Source organism: Patella vulgata, chromosome 3 (assembly GCF_932274485.2).
Source record: "Patella vulgata chromosome 3, xgPatVulg1.2, whole genome shotgun sequence".
NCBI lineage: Eukaryota > Metazoa > Mollusca > Gastropoda > Patellidae > Patella > Patella vulgata.
The window spans coordinates 40,904,226-40,919,987 of record NC_065881.2 but is presented as its reverse complement, the minus strand read 5'-3'; the positions used below and the strand labels follow the sequence as shown (position 1 = coordinate 40,919,987).

The window sequence follows — 15,762 nt, the reverse complement described above, 5'->3', positions numbered from 1 at the left end:
TTATTGATCCTTGTGAACGCTCTAACGACAAAAGTTATCATCCGATCTTTCTGAAATTTATATGCATTATTATGGTTACTGAAACGAAGAAGCCTATTGAATTTCAGCAATTTCCGTTTATTACGTCTAGAGTTATGGCCCTTGTTTCACTTTATTGATCCTTGTGAACGCTCCAACGCCAAAAGTTATCATTTGATCTTTGTGAAATTTATATGCATTATTTAGATTAGTGAAACGGAGAATCCTATTGAATTTCAGCAATTTCCGTTTATTACGTCTAGAGTTATGGCCCTTGTTTCACTTTATTGATCCAATCTTTCTGAAATTTATATGCATTATTTAGATTGCTGAAACGAAGAAGACTATTGAATTTCAGCAATTACCGTTTATTATGTCTAGAGTTATGGCCCTTGTTTCACTTTATTGATCCTTGTGAACGCTCTAACGCAAAAAGTTATCACCTGATCTTTGTGAAATTTATATGCATGATTTAAATTAGTGAAACGAAAAAGCCTATTGAATTTCAGCAATTTACAATAATTACTTCTAGAGTTATTGCTCTTATTTCACTTTGTTAAACCTTGTTAATGCTCGATTGATAATCCGATATGTATGAAATTTATATGTATCATTTAAATTTGTGAAACAGGTCTATTGAATTTCAGCAATTTCCGTCAATAATTTCTAGAGTTATGGCGATTGTGAACGTTTGAATGACAAATGTGATCTGTATGAAATTTGTATGCATTATTTAAATTAGTAAAACGAAAAAGCCTGTCAAATTTCAACAATTTCTGTAGATTACTTCCAGAGTTGAGACCCTTGTTTCAGTTTGTAGAACCTTGTAAACCCTCAAACGACAAAATTTATAATCTGATCTGTATGGAACTGTCTTGTAAAGGCTCCCAATTACCACAAAGGAATAAATATGCGACAACCCTTGACGACCGCTCGGACGATTTAGCTGCTGTGGGCGTATGTTTTGTTGCCTGGCAACCTATCTTATATAAAGTCTCTTTGTATATAGAACAAAAACAAGCCTGTCTTTATTGATAGATCTCAATACCACAAGAAAATATTGTATCCACCGCCATGTTTAATGGGGTCGTTGCTGTTTGGCTACAATTTTCAGAGTTGGGTAGAGGTTCTAATAATTAGATTCCTTGGCTATATTTTGAATTATTATTGTTTTTAGATGGATTTAAATTATCTTTAACAAAACAGTTAAAATAGCTTTGCCTAGTTTCTCATATAAAAATGTAGAAATACGTCTCCCAAACTTATTCACATGTCTAATTTTGACATTTCCCTTCGAGCCTCACAGTGAGTCACACGTGTTTGTTTATGTACGGTAAATCTGTCTCCAGAATAACTTCGCCCTTCAGTAAATATACAGCGACACAAGGGCGACTTCAACTTCGCCCACTAGTTCGAGCCCTGCTTCAAAGGTGAACCTTGACGACGTTTGGTATGATGGAACGTTTGTAGCCTCTGTGCAGGTCTCTTCAGTTACAACTTTACCTTTAGTACAAAAAATAAACAGAGCATACAACACAGCAATGAGCTTCTGGGCCCATACCAGCTCCACAATCACATTGACACTTGTCGATTAGGCCATATGAATTTACAGCAATGTCAATATTGTATTTTACATGCTTTTCGCATTTCAGCTCTACACTGACTTTTAATAAAAGAATGCTCCTGTTTCATCTACGGTCTTGATGTATATAAGGAATTTTTCATTCACAAGATTTATGCTCTCTCTACTTAAACTCTTATTCAGGGAACCCAGATAGCTTTCAATGTTGTCCATAGTTATTTCTGGTATGACACTTCCCTCATGTAAATCTTTATATAAGTGTTCTTTCGGTGTGTCCATTTGATACTCAGACTGATTCACCACTTGGGATTTTCCAAAATTAAAATTCCTTTCATATGCTTCCAAACTGAAAATATAAAAATAAAAGAAAGGTAAATAAAACATTCAATCAAAAAGAACAGAGAAAATAGTTCAGAATTAACATTTTCCCAGTTTTCTTGGATTTTAAACCAGTCTCTTGTGCATGATTTATCAGAAAAAATAATATTTGAAATTCTATTTCTTCTATATTACATATATTATAACTTTTCTAAGTATGATTAAAATTAATGCAATGAACTGATATGGTATGTTGCCCGATAATCTAAAATTCACATTTTTCTGGCATAGGCCTAAGCCTACATTACAAAAAGGCCTACAAACCTACAGCCCAATACTACCACATATACTACCTTTACTATTGTGAAAAACTGACATAATACTTGAATTATATGAAATAAAATTTAGTTAATTTGCGGAAAACTTGAGCTACTCGATCAGTTTAGGCCTAATAATAAAGCTAAATAGACTTACCGGTACATTTACAAGTTTAATATTTATCGTACAATTTAGGCAAGTTTTCTGCATATTAATTGATTTTTTTAAAAATATAATTAAAGTGTTCTCTTTGTTTTTAACAATAATAAGGTAGTATGTGGTGGTATTTGGTAAATCGTGCTGCCGTCAAAAAGTAAACAAAAAAGGCCTATTATACCAACCGATCGATCAACTCCTGTTTACGGCATGATAACTTGGCGCCCCTTCTGCTTAATTCTTTTCTTAACTCTGTGGTGCTTAAAGAACCAAACTTCAAAGTTTCACCAGTGAATTCCATTGTAAAAGATGTAAGAAACGTAACAGTTTACTAACAAACAGTAACTAACTAACTGACTGAAATACTGACTTCTGCTTTGCAATGGCGTAAACAAAAAGTCACGTGGAACCATAGATTTATACTATAAACACTAGATAGCGCTAAGCCTACACAAGTCTAATAATAGAATGGTCTCGCTCAGGAGAAACAAAATGGCGGCTATAGAGGGGCAAACGTCAATGGTGGTGAATGGCAGTCAATAATGTTTTGGCCGTTTTTTTTGGGGGGAACATTTGGTGATTTGGGAGCGCATAATATCTCAAAATTTACATATTTCCTGTACTTTAATACTAAACTACATTTAATATGAAATTTTGAATTCCCAAAATGTCTTATATTTAATTTGCTAGGCCCATTATTGGAATGGTGGGCAAAGTTGGATCTACTTAATTCAACAAATTCAAGGATATTTTTTTGCAAAACATGCGAAAGGAATGTACTAAATAAAAACATAGGACTTTGATTGATTTTGATTTTGAAATAAAAAAAAAGTATCCTTCTAAATATTTAATTTTGATGGAAACTATCCCTGAATTTAAATTGGCCTAATTAAATTTTTGATTATTTCTAAAGGTAAAAAGACTATAATTACTGTATATTGAATTAATTGTGCCTGATTGATCGGGAAAAATTGCCCCCAAAACAGCAAACAATTGTTTCACTAACCTTAGTGATTAAATAATAGTTTCTCAACTGGAATTAATTACTCATGTAAAAATAAAATAGTAAACAATAAAGTGGGGGACCCCTCGGGACTACATCTTATGTTTAATGCCATCCGGTGCGAATGTTCTTAAAGTGTGAATCCATTTGAATTCATTGGCTTTCCTTACGGCATCGTTTTTGCCGTTATCTGGGTCAGTCTTACAAAGCTCTATAATTTTAATCATAACATTTCTACTCGTATGTGTCTATCTAAGTTGAAGTGTAGTGCCGCCGGCTTTGGCATGTTGTGTCTAATATCTGCATAGTGTTCCTTTATTCGTTTTGAAAAGACACGTTTGCTTTCTCCTACGTACGTATTGTTTTTTGGAGGAACATGTTAATAGTTAGATTATATTTCTACTTAAACAATTATAGCCCGTGCGGCAGGAATATTTCTTGGCAGTTTTACCACTAATAAAGTAGTTATTTTGGTCTAATTTGTAGCAGATATCACAGTCCTTCTTGATACATTTTTCGAATAGATTTTGAACCGTGACTCCGCTGGTTTGCGGGTCCCGTGGTGGATAGATGAATCTTGCTTTCTGCAGCGTATCCTTCAAATTAGGATTCCTCCTAAATGCCGTGATTGGTTTGATGTTTGAGAGGGAATGGCACATGTCCGATCCGTTTAATAGTAGTAGTAGTTTGTTGTGTTTTACGTCCGCTTCCACCGAGGTGATATCGCAGACAATCCGGTTAATAGTTGTTCTTAGCGTTTCACGTCCGCTTCCACCGAAGGTGATATCGCAGACAAGTTCATTTTAATGATCTTAGCGCACGCGCAGGGGTCTTTGCTGTGGGAGGAAACCGGAGTACCCGGAGTAAACCCACAAGGTTGAGAAGGCGCCCCTATCTCCAAGCCACATACGCTCACACCTGGGATCGAAACCACAGCCGCAAGCCAGAGGTGACCGGCCAACTAGAGGTCGAAGCGTGACACTCTAGACCACTAGGCCATCCTAACTTGTAGTCTCGGTCACCCAGAACCTCCTAGTCTTCAACATACGGAGGGTCTGGGAAGGTTGTCAATATTTGACGTAAAGTCCATTGCCCATGCGTAACCAGGAGTTTGGTTTTTAATGTGGTTGATTATCCAGTCTCTTTAGCCAGGTCAAGTAAGAGTTGCGCCCCTTCCCACAATAAATCCCATAATTCTTGCATTAATATAAACAAACATGAATGTGACGACAAATTAGGATTAATTTTAAAAGCATAGATATGGCCCATGGAGAGAGAAATTTTACAATAAAAAATTAAGAGTGTTAAATATTGAACTCGCATGCAATCAAATGGATTTTTTGAAATGACATTCTTAAATTAATTTCATGGGTGTAAACATCTTGTTATTTACATGGATACAGTTGAAATTAGGATGTCATATTGTTTTATCTCGAGCTAAAGAATAATCTGAACACATTTCACTAATCTTCAATAAGATATTTTGAAAGAACTTATCAAAATTAATTACGGTTTATCTCTATAATTTTTAAACACAACACAAAACAAGACAATACGTTCGCTCTTAATTCTGAGCACGACCCTCTCCTGGGGTTAAACCAATCCCACCTGACTGGGGTTTCACATAAAACTTTTCCCGTAACATATCGGGTCATCCCAATTTCATAGTATTGAGGTATCACAAAATAAAAAAAATCTCTCCCGTACATATCGGGTCATCCCATTAATATTTGGGGTATCACAAATAAAAATCTCTCCCGTAAATATCGGGGCATCCCATTAACATTATGGGTAATATACACGTATAGACAAAACAAAAAACCTTAGAGATAAATACTGTGTGAATGTTATTGGGTTAAATTCCAAAGTACGATACTGTTAACCCAATTCTAGTTGAAAAATCACAAAAACATTTTACTTTTCGATACTAACCTGTTAATACTAATTTTAAATGCCAAAATATGTGTTCAAAAACAAACAATTATAATTTATAATCAGATTTTGGTGTATTATAAATGTTTCATTACTGAAAAAAGTAAAAATATGTGACAACTCTTGTTGACTGCCCGGACGATTTAGCTGCTGTGGGCGTATGTTTCGTTGCCTGGCAACCTATCTTTGTTATTTTAGGGTTAGACACTAGAATACCCAAACATTGGTCCAATCGGACCAGAAACGATATTAACATTGAAGAATTAAAGAAAAGTAGTGACGAATACAAAATAGTTGAAAAGAATTTCAAAGCAACGCTTGGTACATTAGTATGCAGTATTGAAAAGGTTAGTGAAATTTTAACAGTTTTAGAATCAAAGGTACAAACGATATATGATTGTAAAATTTTGTATTATAACAATGGATGGTTGGCGTGCGCGCGCTGTATCATAAAGTCTGTCATTGAGTCGACTGGCGTGGTTTTGAATCCTCGGTTGTACGTGACAAGGAGTAGGGTCACCTGTCCAACCTCGTGGGATTTCTCCGGGACCTCCGGTTTCCTCCCACTGCTAAAGACCCCTAAACCCTCTCTCTCTCTCACTCTCTCAATTTTGATGAAAAATATCCCAAAGATCTTGCTTTCTTTCGATAATTGCGCAGACCTTAAGCTCCTTGATTATGGCCCCTGATTGTAAGAGAAAATCGCGATTTTAGCTTGTGGGTACTCTCGAGGTCACAGTTTTTGTCTGATTTTAAAAATCGTTTAAATATATCATTGAGTTCGAATTTCGTAAAAATTGGACTGAAACTGCCCGGCAAAATGGCCGCGCCTTGAACGCAAATAGTGTAAAAGTGTTTTGGTCCGATTTTGATTGAACTTAAAATATATGTTTATAACCCAAATATGTCAGTTCCTTTGGATATTCGCACATATCAGATAATAATTTCCTGGATTATGGCCCCTGATTGTATGGAAAATCACATTTTTAGCTTGTGGAACCTCTAGAAGTCACAGTTTTTATCCGATTTTAAAAACCTTTTAAATATATCACCGTTGCACCATAAGGAAGATTAAGTGTGAATTTTGGGAAAAATGAAACAAAATTCCCGACAAAATGGCCGCTCCTTGTACACAAATTGTGTAATTAAAAGTATGTTCCTTGTACACAAATTGTGTAAAAGTATGTAGTAATGTAGTACGAAGATTGTGGACCTTCTAGAGGTCACAGTTTTTGTTCATTTTGATGAAACTTAAAATATATCTTTATATCCCAAAGATCTCAGTCCCTTTCAATATATGCGCATTTCAGACCATAAATTCCTGGATTATGGCCCCTGATTGTACGAAAAAACTCTTTTTTTATCCGATTTTGATGAAACTTAAAATATATCTTTATATTCCAAATATCTCAGTCCATTTCGATATTCGCGCATTTCAGACTTCCTGGATTATGACCCCTGGTTGTGCAAAACATTGCTTCTTATTTTTTTTTAGCTTGTTCTCTATTCATCTCTTTCAAAATGTGGGTGTATCTTGCCTGGCAACCGCTGGTTTGTAGTTCTGTTTCCTGTCAACAATATTATGAACAATGCCTATTTGATTTAGTTTATACATTTCCACAGATTGAAAGAATAGAAAATAAACCACTGTATCAACAATATGCATCTAAAAAACTACAGATGATACAAGAGCTGACAACACAAAAAGATGTAGAAAAGGACGTACTTTGGCACGGAACGGTTGAGACATCTGTTGATAATATTAACCATGGTGGTTTTAATCGTGGCTACAGTGGTAAAAACGGTAAGAACACGCTTTGACATTTTTACAAAGCAATAGGAATACCCGGTATGTGGACTTAAGGTTTTAAATCAATAAATATCGCATAGATATTTAAATTTGAATAAACATCGTACTGTGAGGCAATAGTAGCATATCTGGCGGAAAATCTGCTTTGTATAAAGTACACATTATTTACAATAGGTCCGTATTAAATAAGCGTATAAAAAATCAACTACAAAGAATCAAAATAAGTTGGAAGGATTGACAGATGACACGGGTGCGATATTATGATTATTCGTCTAACAAACATAAACACTGTGCTTAAATTTCAAATCAGTTGAACAAAGGCAATGCATAGGTAGGATCAGTTATCTTTCTGATTACATTTCAAATTTTTCGCAAATTGTTGTCCCTGTCGGTCAGCTTGTTAGTCCATCCACCCGTTCGACTTCTGTAATAACTTTTACACATATTTATAGAAATTCCAGTTATTTATCATGCAATTATTTGTAAACTAATAATCACTGTCCGATATTTGCAGTCATTGCCCTTCAGTTTGAAATATTGTAATATAGAGGTGTTGGGTTTTTTTTTATACGCCCACATAGAAATGTCGTTGTATATTGCCGTCGCCCTAGTCTGTCGTCCACAATTTTTTGTGAACACTCTACAGACTACATTTATCATCTGGTTGTTTTGAAATTGATATATACTCTTCAAAAAATGTAGGGGATATTGAAATGCAAATACCTATGCAGGTTGTCATATGATAAATAGTCATGGACACTTGAACTTATCGCCCCAACAGAACCTTCTGAGCTGCACATGCGACACGCAATAGCGCTATACACGTGGGAGGGGTTCATTGTCAAATTTGACACTTCAAGGAAGGGTTGATGAAAACTGCCGCATGCTGGTTTATCTATCCATGTTTGCTTTCCTATCGGTTCTTGCATAAGATTTACTGTTTAGTGTATCTTTGCTTTAGTGTGTTACGTTTAATTTGATCGGGAGACATGTTCGTCGAAGTCCACATCAACCGACAACACTGCAAGAATTGGCCGTGGAACTGCAAGAGGAGTGGGTCAGATTGCCCCAAATCGTGACGGTTGATTAGGAGCATGCCACGACGAATGGCTGAATGTCTGAGGATTGGTGGAGCAATTACTCATTATTAGGACAAAAATCAAAAACGTCTGTTTTCTCTTTTGACAGTGTGTCTCTTTGCGAGTGAAATGGGGCCGTCAGATAAGCTGCTCACATGAACTGTTTATGTTCATGTGTAGGCAATTGGCCTGTTATTAACATACACTGGTTACCTCTAATAAAAACAGCAGTGCATTTCCGCAGTTTTGTATTGTTTCTGAATATCTCCTACTTTTTTTGAAGAGTATACATGTATGTTATTTACATTATTGAGATGAAGAGACTTGTTTAATTTTAATAATTTCCGGTCATTTCGTCTGGAGTTATGGCCCTTGTTTCACTTTGTTGTACTTTATGAACACTCTAATGACAAAAGTTATCATCTGATCTATAAGAAATTTATATGCGTCACTTATATTAGTGACACCCTATTGAATTTCAGCAATTCCCGTTAATTATGTCTATAGTCATGGTCCTTGTTTCAGTTTGTTGCACCTTGTTAACACTTTAACGACAAAAGTTATCATCTGATCTATGCATCATCTAGATTAGTAAAGTGAAAAATCCTATTGAATTTCAGCAATTTCTTTTTATAACTTCTACAGTTATGGCCCATCTTGTAAATGTCCCCCCCCCCCCCCCATTACCTACAAATATATGACAACCCTTGTCGACTGCTCGGACAATTTAGTTGATGTGGGCATATGTTTCATTGCCTGGCAACCTATCTTTTTCAAACTTTCTCTGAGTTAGAAAATGTTAAAAACTTTCATAGCATTGAAATGGCCAGAACCTTTAGAAATAAACACAACAGTTCTATGGATAACAGTTACTGTATTTCTATTAAAGCTACGTTTCAACAATGATTCTCTTGTCGTTTCCAACTAATGTGTTTAATTACTAAATGCCATTCAAACAGTAAACCTTTAGAAATAGCTATGCCTGGAAAGTATATTTCAAATTTGGTTAAATGGTTTATTGGCAATAAACACAACAGTTCGATGGATAACAGTTACTGTATTTCTATTAAAGCTACGTTTCAACAATGATTCTCTTGTCGTTACCAACTAATGTGTTTAATTACTAAATGCCATTCAAACAGTAAACCTTTAGATAGAAACAGCTATGCCTGGAAAGTATATTTCAAATTTGGTTAAATGGTTTATTGGCAATTAAAATTGAAATTCTGGTGTAAATTTCATAGTTTTCTCTTCCTTTTTGATTTGGTTTTCAAATCTTATCAATGCAATTCAGGACCAATGTGTGAATGAAATTGGTTTTATTATATAGGGACATAGAGTTGATGAAACAACACAACCCAATATCTCCTTTTTTCAGTTTATAATTTATAGCCAAATAGCTAGCGCTCATGTAAATGAACAAGTAGTCATTTTCGACTTCTTGTTAAATCGCTTTGATAGGTATGTTGCAAGGGTGGTCTTTATTTAGGTTTATTCAAATGAATTAGCTTGTTCCTAAAGTGGCTGGTCAGAATGGTAGGAATCATCCTTACCAGTTTTTTAAAAAGATAAAGGGTTGCATTCTAAAAGGGTGCTGTTTGCTTACCTTGTGGTCTACCCCATAGGAGTGCGTCTGGATTCTTGAGTTGAAAATTTTATGTATTTTGAATTTCTTCTAAATTGCTTGATGGGCGATGATCATTGAAATAAAGTTACTTGACTTCAGATCAGCTGGACATGGGCACCTTGAAAGGGCAGTTTGTGGTATTTTAGACCGCTTGCACCTAATCCAATCAATGATTACAAGCAAAATTGGTAGATATGTTACCCTATTAATATTTGTTCAACATTGTTACTTGACCCAATAGGAATGATGCAGGGACACCTTGATTTGGCAAATGGGTATAATTAATTGGACATCAGTAAGGGAAATGAAACTAACAATACACATGTATGTAAATCCTCTGAAATAAAGCAAAACAAACTTTAGATTTTTCAAACTGTTATATATCAGGATAGCATTTTTAAATAATTGTACAAAAAAACAATATATATTATTATATCCACTGCATTTAATTTTTATTTCCGATATTTGCAGCTACTTGTTTTGGCCAGGGAGCCTACTTTGCAGTAAACTCAAGTTATTCAGCTCAATCCAAATATGCAAAGCCAGATAATAATGGGGTTTGTCGAATGTATCAATGCAGAGTGTTGGTTGGAGAATATACTCGAGGTGAATCACATTTGAAACGACCACCACCAAAGAAATCTAACAGTGAAGAGGAGTACAATTCAATGGTTGATAATCTAAGGAATCCAACAATGTATGTAGTATGTCATGATGCACAAGCTTATCCTGATTATCTTATATATTATAAGCATGGCGCATAGGATCTAACCTAAGTGATTTCATGAATGATATAACAATCTAAGAAAAGTAACATAGTATTTAAAATAGGATCAAACTTATATTTACCAGTATAATTATTTTTTGAATGCTTATTCTATTTGATGTTACTCACAATTTTCTCGGGGTAACCACTAACCAGTTATTTTTTATTTAACCACTTGGCATTTAAATGCTCTACCCGGGGGGCCAAGGCGGGGATAATCATTGGGTCTTTGTAGGACATATATATACCAATTCCAATGTGAGAACATGCAACTAACACCTGTACTGTTGTTATACAAACCTTTATCACCCGGTAACACATTCTGTAGCAGATAACGTGTATGTGATAACCTTCAGATTCTACTGAGAGATACTTCATAGGTTACATATCAATTTGATTTGTCATTTATTTTTTTATGCGTGTAAGAAAGGGTTTTGCGATAAATAAAATCTTCTAATCGTCTTTTTTGATATCAAAAAATATTAACACTCGTTGGATATCAACACAGACAAATTGCTCACTAAAACGTCAATAAAGGTAAATGCATTAATGATCAGTATTAGTCTGTAACCATTTGTTTCCTTTTGTTTTGAATAATCATTGCCATTATATTCTTGAATATGCATATGTAAATTGATATAAAAATATTATATTAACTTGACTTTGTGTCAACTCGTGTGCAATTTGTTATGTAACTCTACATCCGTTTTTTTCTATGATCATAACCTAATTTTGGATTGCAAATTAATTAGCTTGGTACCATTCAGAATAACACATAGTTATTTTTTAATTACTGGGAAATGCTGGTTGGCAGTGTTTCTTCTTGGGTTCTTTTACGTGCACACCAAAATGTATGTGGTTGGATATCTTGTTTTACAATGTACCATTCAATTAGCTATATAAACAATAATAATATCGCACTAGCTCACTAACCAGGAGGTTTTAGCTTCGATACAGGTGTTGAGTGAGAAAGTTCCTACTCATGTCAGTGGTGCATGGAAAATGGCCTAGACGTTAATAGCATCTGTTGCTCAGATGAGACAAAAAATCGAGGTCCTGTTATCTTGTTGATTTAAAACTATACTGGTGATACGGTTAGAAAGAATAAAGTGTATAGCTATGCACAATAATCAAATACCAGAAGGGTTCAGACTGCTTAAACAAATGAAATGAAATGAAATTGGGTTTAATGTCCTACTGTTATGCTCCGACTGGGCTAATGAAGACGGTCATACGCCATACAGTGTGCTATGAGAGAAATTTTGACCGACAGCGGCACTACGGCCTACTCTTATATCGAATCATACACAGTGTTTAAGGTCATGAGACGAAGAAGCCTATTGACTTTTAGCAATTTCCGATAATTACGGCCAGAGTTATGGCCCTTGTTAACTATTATAGCGAGAACTGCAGCTCTTTATCTAATCTCCCATAATGTATCTTTAACTATTATAGTGAGAACTGCCAGCTCTTTGTCTTATCTGTCGTAATATATCTTTAATAAATCAATTTAATTAGATTAGACCGTGTCAGAAATAATCATCAGTGATTTTAACATATTGAAGGATACGTTCGTTCGTTCCTTCATAGAGTTTTACGTTCACTTCCACTTGAACCATACGATCATAGAACCTTTTTTATACGCCCACATTGACTTCAGATTGATACACAGAGTTTAAGATCTTGAGACGAACAAGTATATTGATTTTCAATCAATTTTGATAACTTGAACAGCTAAATCCATGATATTAAAAGTTTCGTATACTAAACGTTAGCATGGGGCAGAACTTTACGCAAATCTATACACATAACAAAATTTCGCATTCTGTAACAGGGTTAAGACATCCATTTATTCAAATAATGTCTGATCTGTTTTAATCATATTAATTTTATTATTACGATCTCGCATTCTACGCCGCTCTGTACTAATGTGTTATTGTTTCTTTTATTGTAACTCTAGTAATAAAACATTCTTTTTAATAATTATATTATTAGTTTTCCATTTGGAAGAAGTTTTATCTATTGTATTATCCATTTCAAAAGCTAATATTCAGTGGATTGGAGTACATTTGGAATTTGGGAGTGTAAAATTGGTACTATACGATGTGACCCAGAAGGAATTCTTTGAAAACTTGGAAGATCTGAACTCCGGTAAAGACTGAAAGCCAAGACCGTTCGCAGATTTCGTCATAGGGTGATTATTGACAAGATGGTGGGTTTTGGTTTCAAATCCAAGTCCTTACCATATTAAACATATACATGAGATAAAACAATGACTTCACCAATGTTATGGCTAACATTAAACAAATTGGTTAAATTCCAACTTATTGTATAATTCCCCTTTTCATAAATGTGGTTCCTTCTACTAACAGCAATGCTAGAAATAGTTAAGAACCTACATACAAACTATCTTTACTTGAAACACCTCTTCGGATCACAGTGTCTGCATGTCCCTTCCATGCTTCTGTACAATCCAAATACTAATTCGTTCAAACGAGATAGTTACTCGTTTAAACGGATTATATTTTTGTTTTGTTTGGCACTAATGGGCCCTCGTCAGGAATACACCTGGGGTCGGTTGTTCAAAACAAAGTTATTTTAACGGATCATTATCTTGCTAACCTGTCATTTGTTAACTTTACTGTCCGTTAAATTTCCCTTGCTGGAAAGTCAGTTTCATTATAGCTAACGGGCATAGGGGCTCGATGACAGTGAGGGGGGCAGAACCCATAATGCCCGAAAAAATTTCGGGTTTACAGACAGCAGCGACCTTGTATACCCCCCGGCCCCCCCTCCCCCAAAGACAATTTTGGAATATTTGACGGCTGCAAACACGTTTTCCTGCTATTGCAGCCGTTGAACAAAGCAACTTCAAAGTGGTCTAATATAGCCTAATTAAGGTGGCTGACTCGGAATTCCAATCAATCGTTTATAGTCCTCGAAGACGGGACCGTTAGGAGTAAATTTTGAAAATTTAACTGCCGCAAACGCGTTTTCCCGATATTTCAGCCAGTGAACAAAGCAACTTCAAGCGGTCTAATATAGCCTAATTAAGGTGGCTGACTCGGAATTCCAATCAATCGTTTACAGTCCTCGAAGACGGGACCGTTAGGAGTAAATTTTGAAAATTTAACTGCCGCAAACGCGTTTTCCCGATATTTCAGCTAGTGAACAAAGCAACTTCAAGCGGTCTAATATAGCCTAATTAAGGTGGCTGACTCGAATTCCAATCAATCGTTTACAGTCCTCGAAGACGGGACCGTTAGGAGAAAATTTTGTAAATTTAACTGTCGCAAACGCGTTTTCCTGCTATTTCAGCCGGTGAACAAAGCAACTTCAAAGTGGTCGAATATATATTATAGCCTTATTAAAGATGGGTTCCCAGAAAAGTATTTATCGGGTGGTTATTTGCAATAAAAGTATGGCAATTTTGGTATGGAAAGTAGAGATATCCAATCTTACTAGAAAAATACTGGATTCCCCAAAAAACACTCATGGAGCGTATACAGGACAAAAATGTAAGGGTTCCCCTAATCAACAGCCCGACGATTATGACCTTCTGCACGCACGATGTCAAAGGTCACAAGCGAACATTGAGCGCTTGATGTACAAGTTGATAAACTTTATGAAGAGTTAGACGTACAATACTTTCTGAGATAAAAATGACGGAAAAAGACGCGGGTAGTGGATAATCCGAGAATTTGATTAGGATTCGATATTTGTAATAAATAGTAAACGATTAAAGACAACATCATCTTGTGTATGCAATGATTTCTCCTCTGACTCCCAAGACGTGACGTAAACATGACCTGGTTTGATCGAATACAGCAACTTCAATTTGGTCCAATATAGCCAACCTGGCTGACCCGAATTCCAAACAACCAATCAATCGTCGCGCGGTATATGGAGGCCTGACCCTCCCGGAGAAAAATTTGAAAATTTAATCACCGTAAATGCGTTTTCTGCTATTCTAGCCCGTGTAAGCAACTCCAAAAGTATCCAATGGTTTTGTAACTGAAATCCCACTCTGAATTCTAACCATCCAATCAGCCTGTTGCATCTGCATTCACAAATAATAATCGATGCCTGAAAAATGTCGCACAAAGTAGAGTGGCTCCAGAGAAAATGTTTTAATCCATAGTCAACTCAGTACAAATTCGTGATATTCAATTACAAGAAAAGTAAAATTAGTGTTTTATTAGGGCTCGATGACAGTTAGGGAAGCAAAACTAGAAATGCCCGAAAAATTTCGGATTTATAGACAGCGGCGCCGGTTTTCTTTGAGAGGCGAATGACCCGCCAAGAAAATTTTGGAATATTTGACGGTCGCAAACGCGTTTTACTGCTAGTTTCCTCTGCCGCTTTCCGGCCCGATGCCCGTTTTTCGGGCAATACCGTTTTTTCGGGCATACCTATCATAAGAGAGCTTCGGGCATATTTTCAGGCATATGCAGTGGACAAGAAAAAGACGAGAAAATACTTTTCGGGCAGTGTGGATCTCATAGAAATAAGTTAGTTATATTTTTTCTCTAAACGTTAATAGAAAAAAAAGGCCGTCGAATTTTTCATTGCCCGAAAATAAATTTTTAACTTATTCAAAGAAAAGACTGCTTGGCCATTGGCTGAATTTTAAATATTGAAATTCAAATGAACATGTATAACAACTTCATAGAAGTTAGTATTAACAAAAAACTGGAGAAAACTTGATTAAAGACAAACAGATAATTTTAAAATTTGACAACCTTTCAATTATAAAATACAAAATACACTTGATTATGATCACACAGTGATGCTCTAAAGGCACTGATCAGTCGGTCAGTTTTAAGGGCGCCTACACGCCAATAGGTACCTGGTTCGTTAGCCCTGGTTCAAACTTTCTTATATCACTTATGTGGAGGATATGGAGTGCCACCACAGGACGGACCCAAGGGGGGGGGGGCACCAGGATCAAATGCCCCTTCTAAAAAATCTGCCGCCCTGAAATAAAATCGACGATATAAAATACAAAATCGACTCTTCGAGTGGCACGAAAACCATGTTTCCTGCAGAATTAATTTTCAAAATTTTCTGAGAGTGGCACCCATAATACCGCCCCCATAGGCGAAGTGCCCCTCCTATCACCCCTCTCTGGATCTGCACCTGCGCCACCACAT

General features: G+C 35.7%; 1 protein-coding gene and 1 long non-coding RNA gene across 4 annotated transcripts in view; both read left to right on the top strand.

Annotated features, from left to right (window-relative positions):
* Positions 1-12,595, top strand: part of LOC126814529 (protein mono-ADP-ribosyltransferase PARP14) — a 123,955-nt gene extending 111,360 nt beyond the window's left edge. For all 3 annotated transcript variants that reach the window (XM_050539727.2, XM_050539726.2, XM_056099580.1), the window contains 3 exons: positions 5,526-5,674; positions 6,951-7,131; positions 10,315-12,595. In XM_050539727.2, coding sequence (XP_050395684.2) covers positions 5,526-5,674; positions 6,951-7,131; positions 10,315-10,607 — 623 coding nt within the window. In that variant the 3' untranslated portion in view covers positions 10,608-12,595. The remainder of the gene's footprint in view (positions 1-5,525; positions 5,675-6,950; positions 7,132-10,314) is intronic.
* The window catches only part of LOC126814566 (uncharacterized), a 114,037-nt gene extending 101,442 nt beyond the window's left edge, over positions 1-12,595 (top strand). Inside the window, exon 2 of the long non-coding RNA XR_008787552.1 lies at positions 11,929-12,595. This is a non-coding gene — a long non-coding RNA (uncharacterized LOC126814566). The remainder of the gene's footprint in view (positions 1-11,928) is intronic.
* Positions 12,596-15,762: the final 3,167 nt, after the last annotated feature.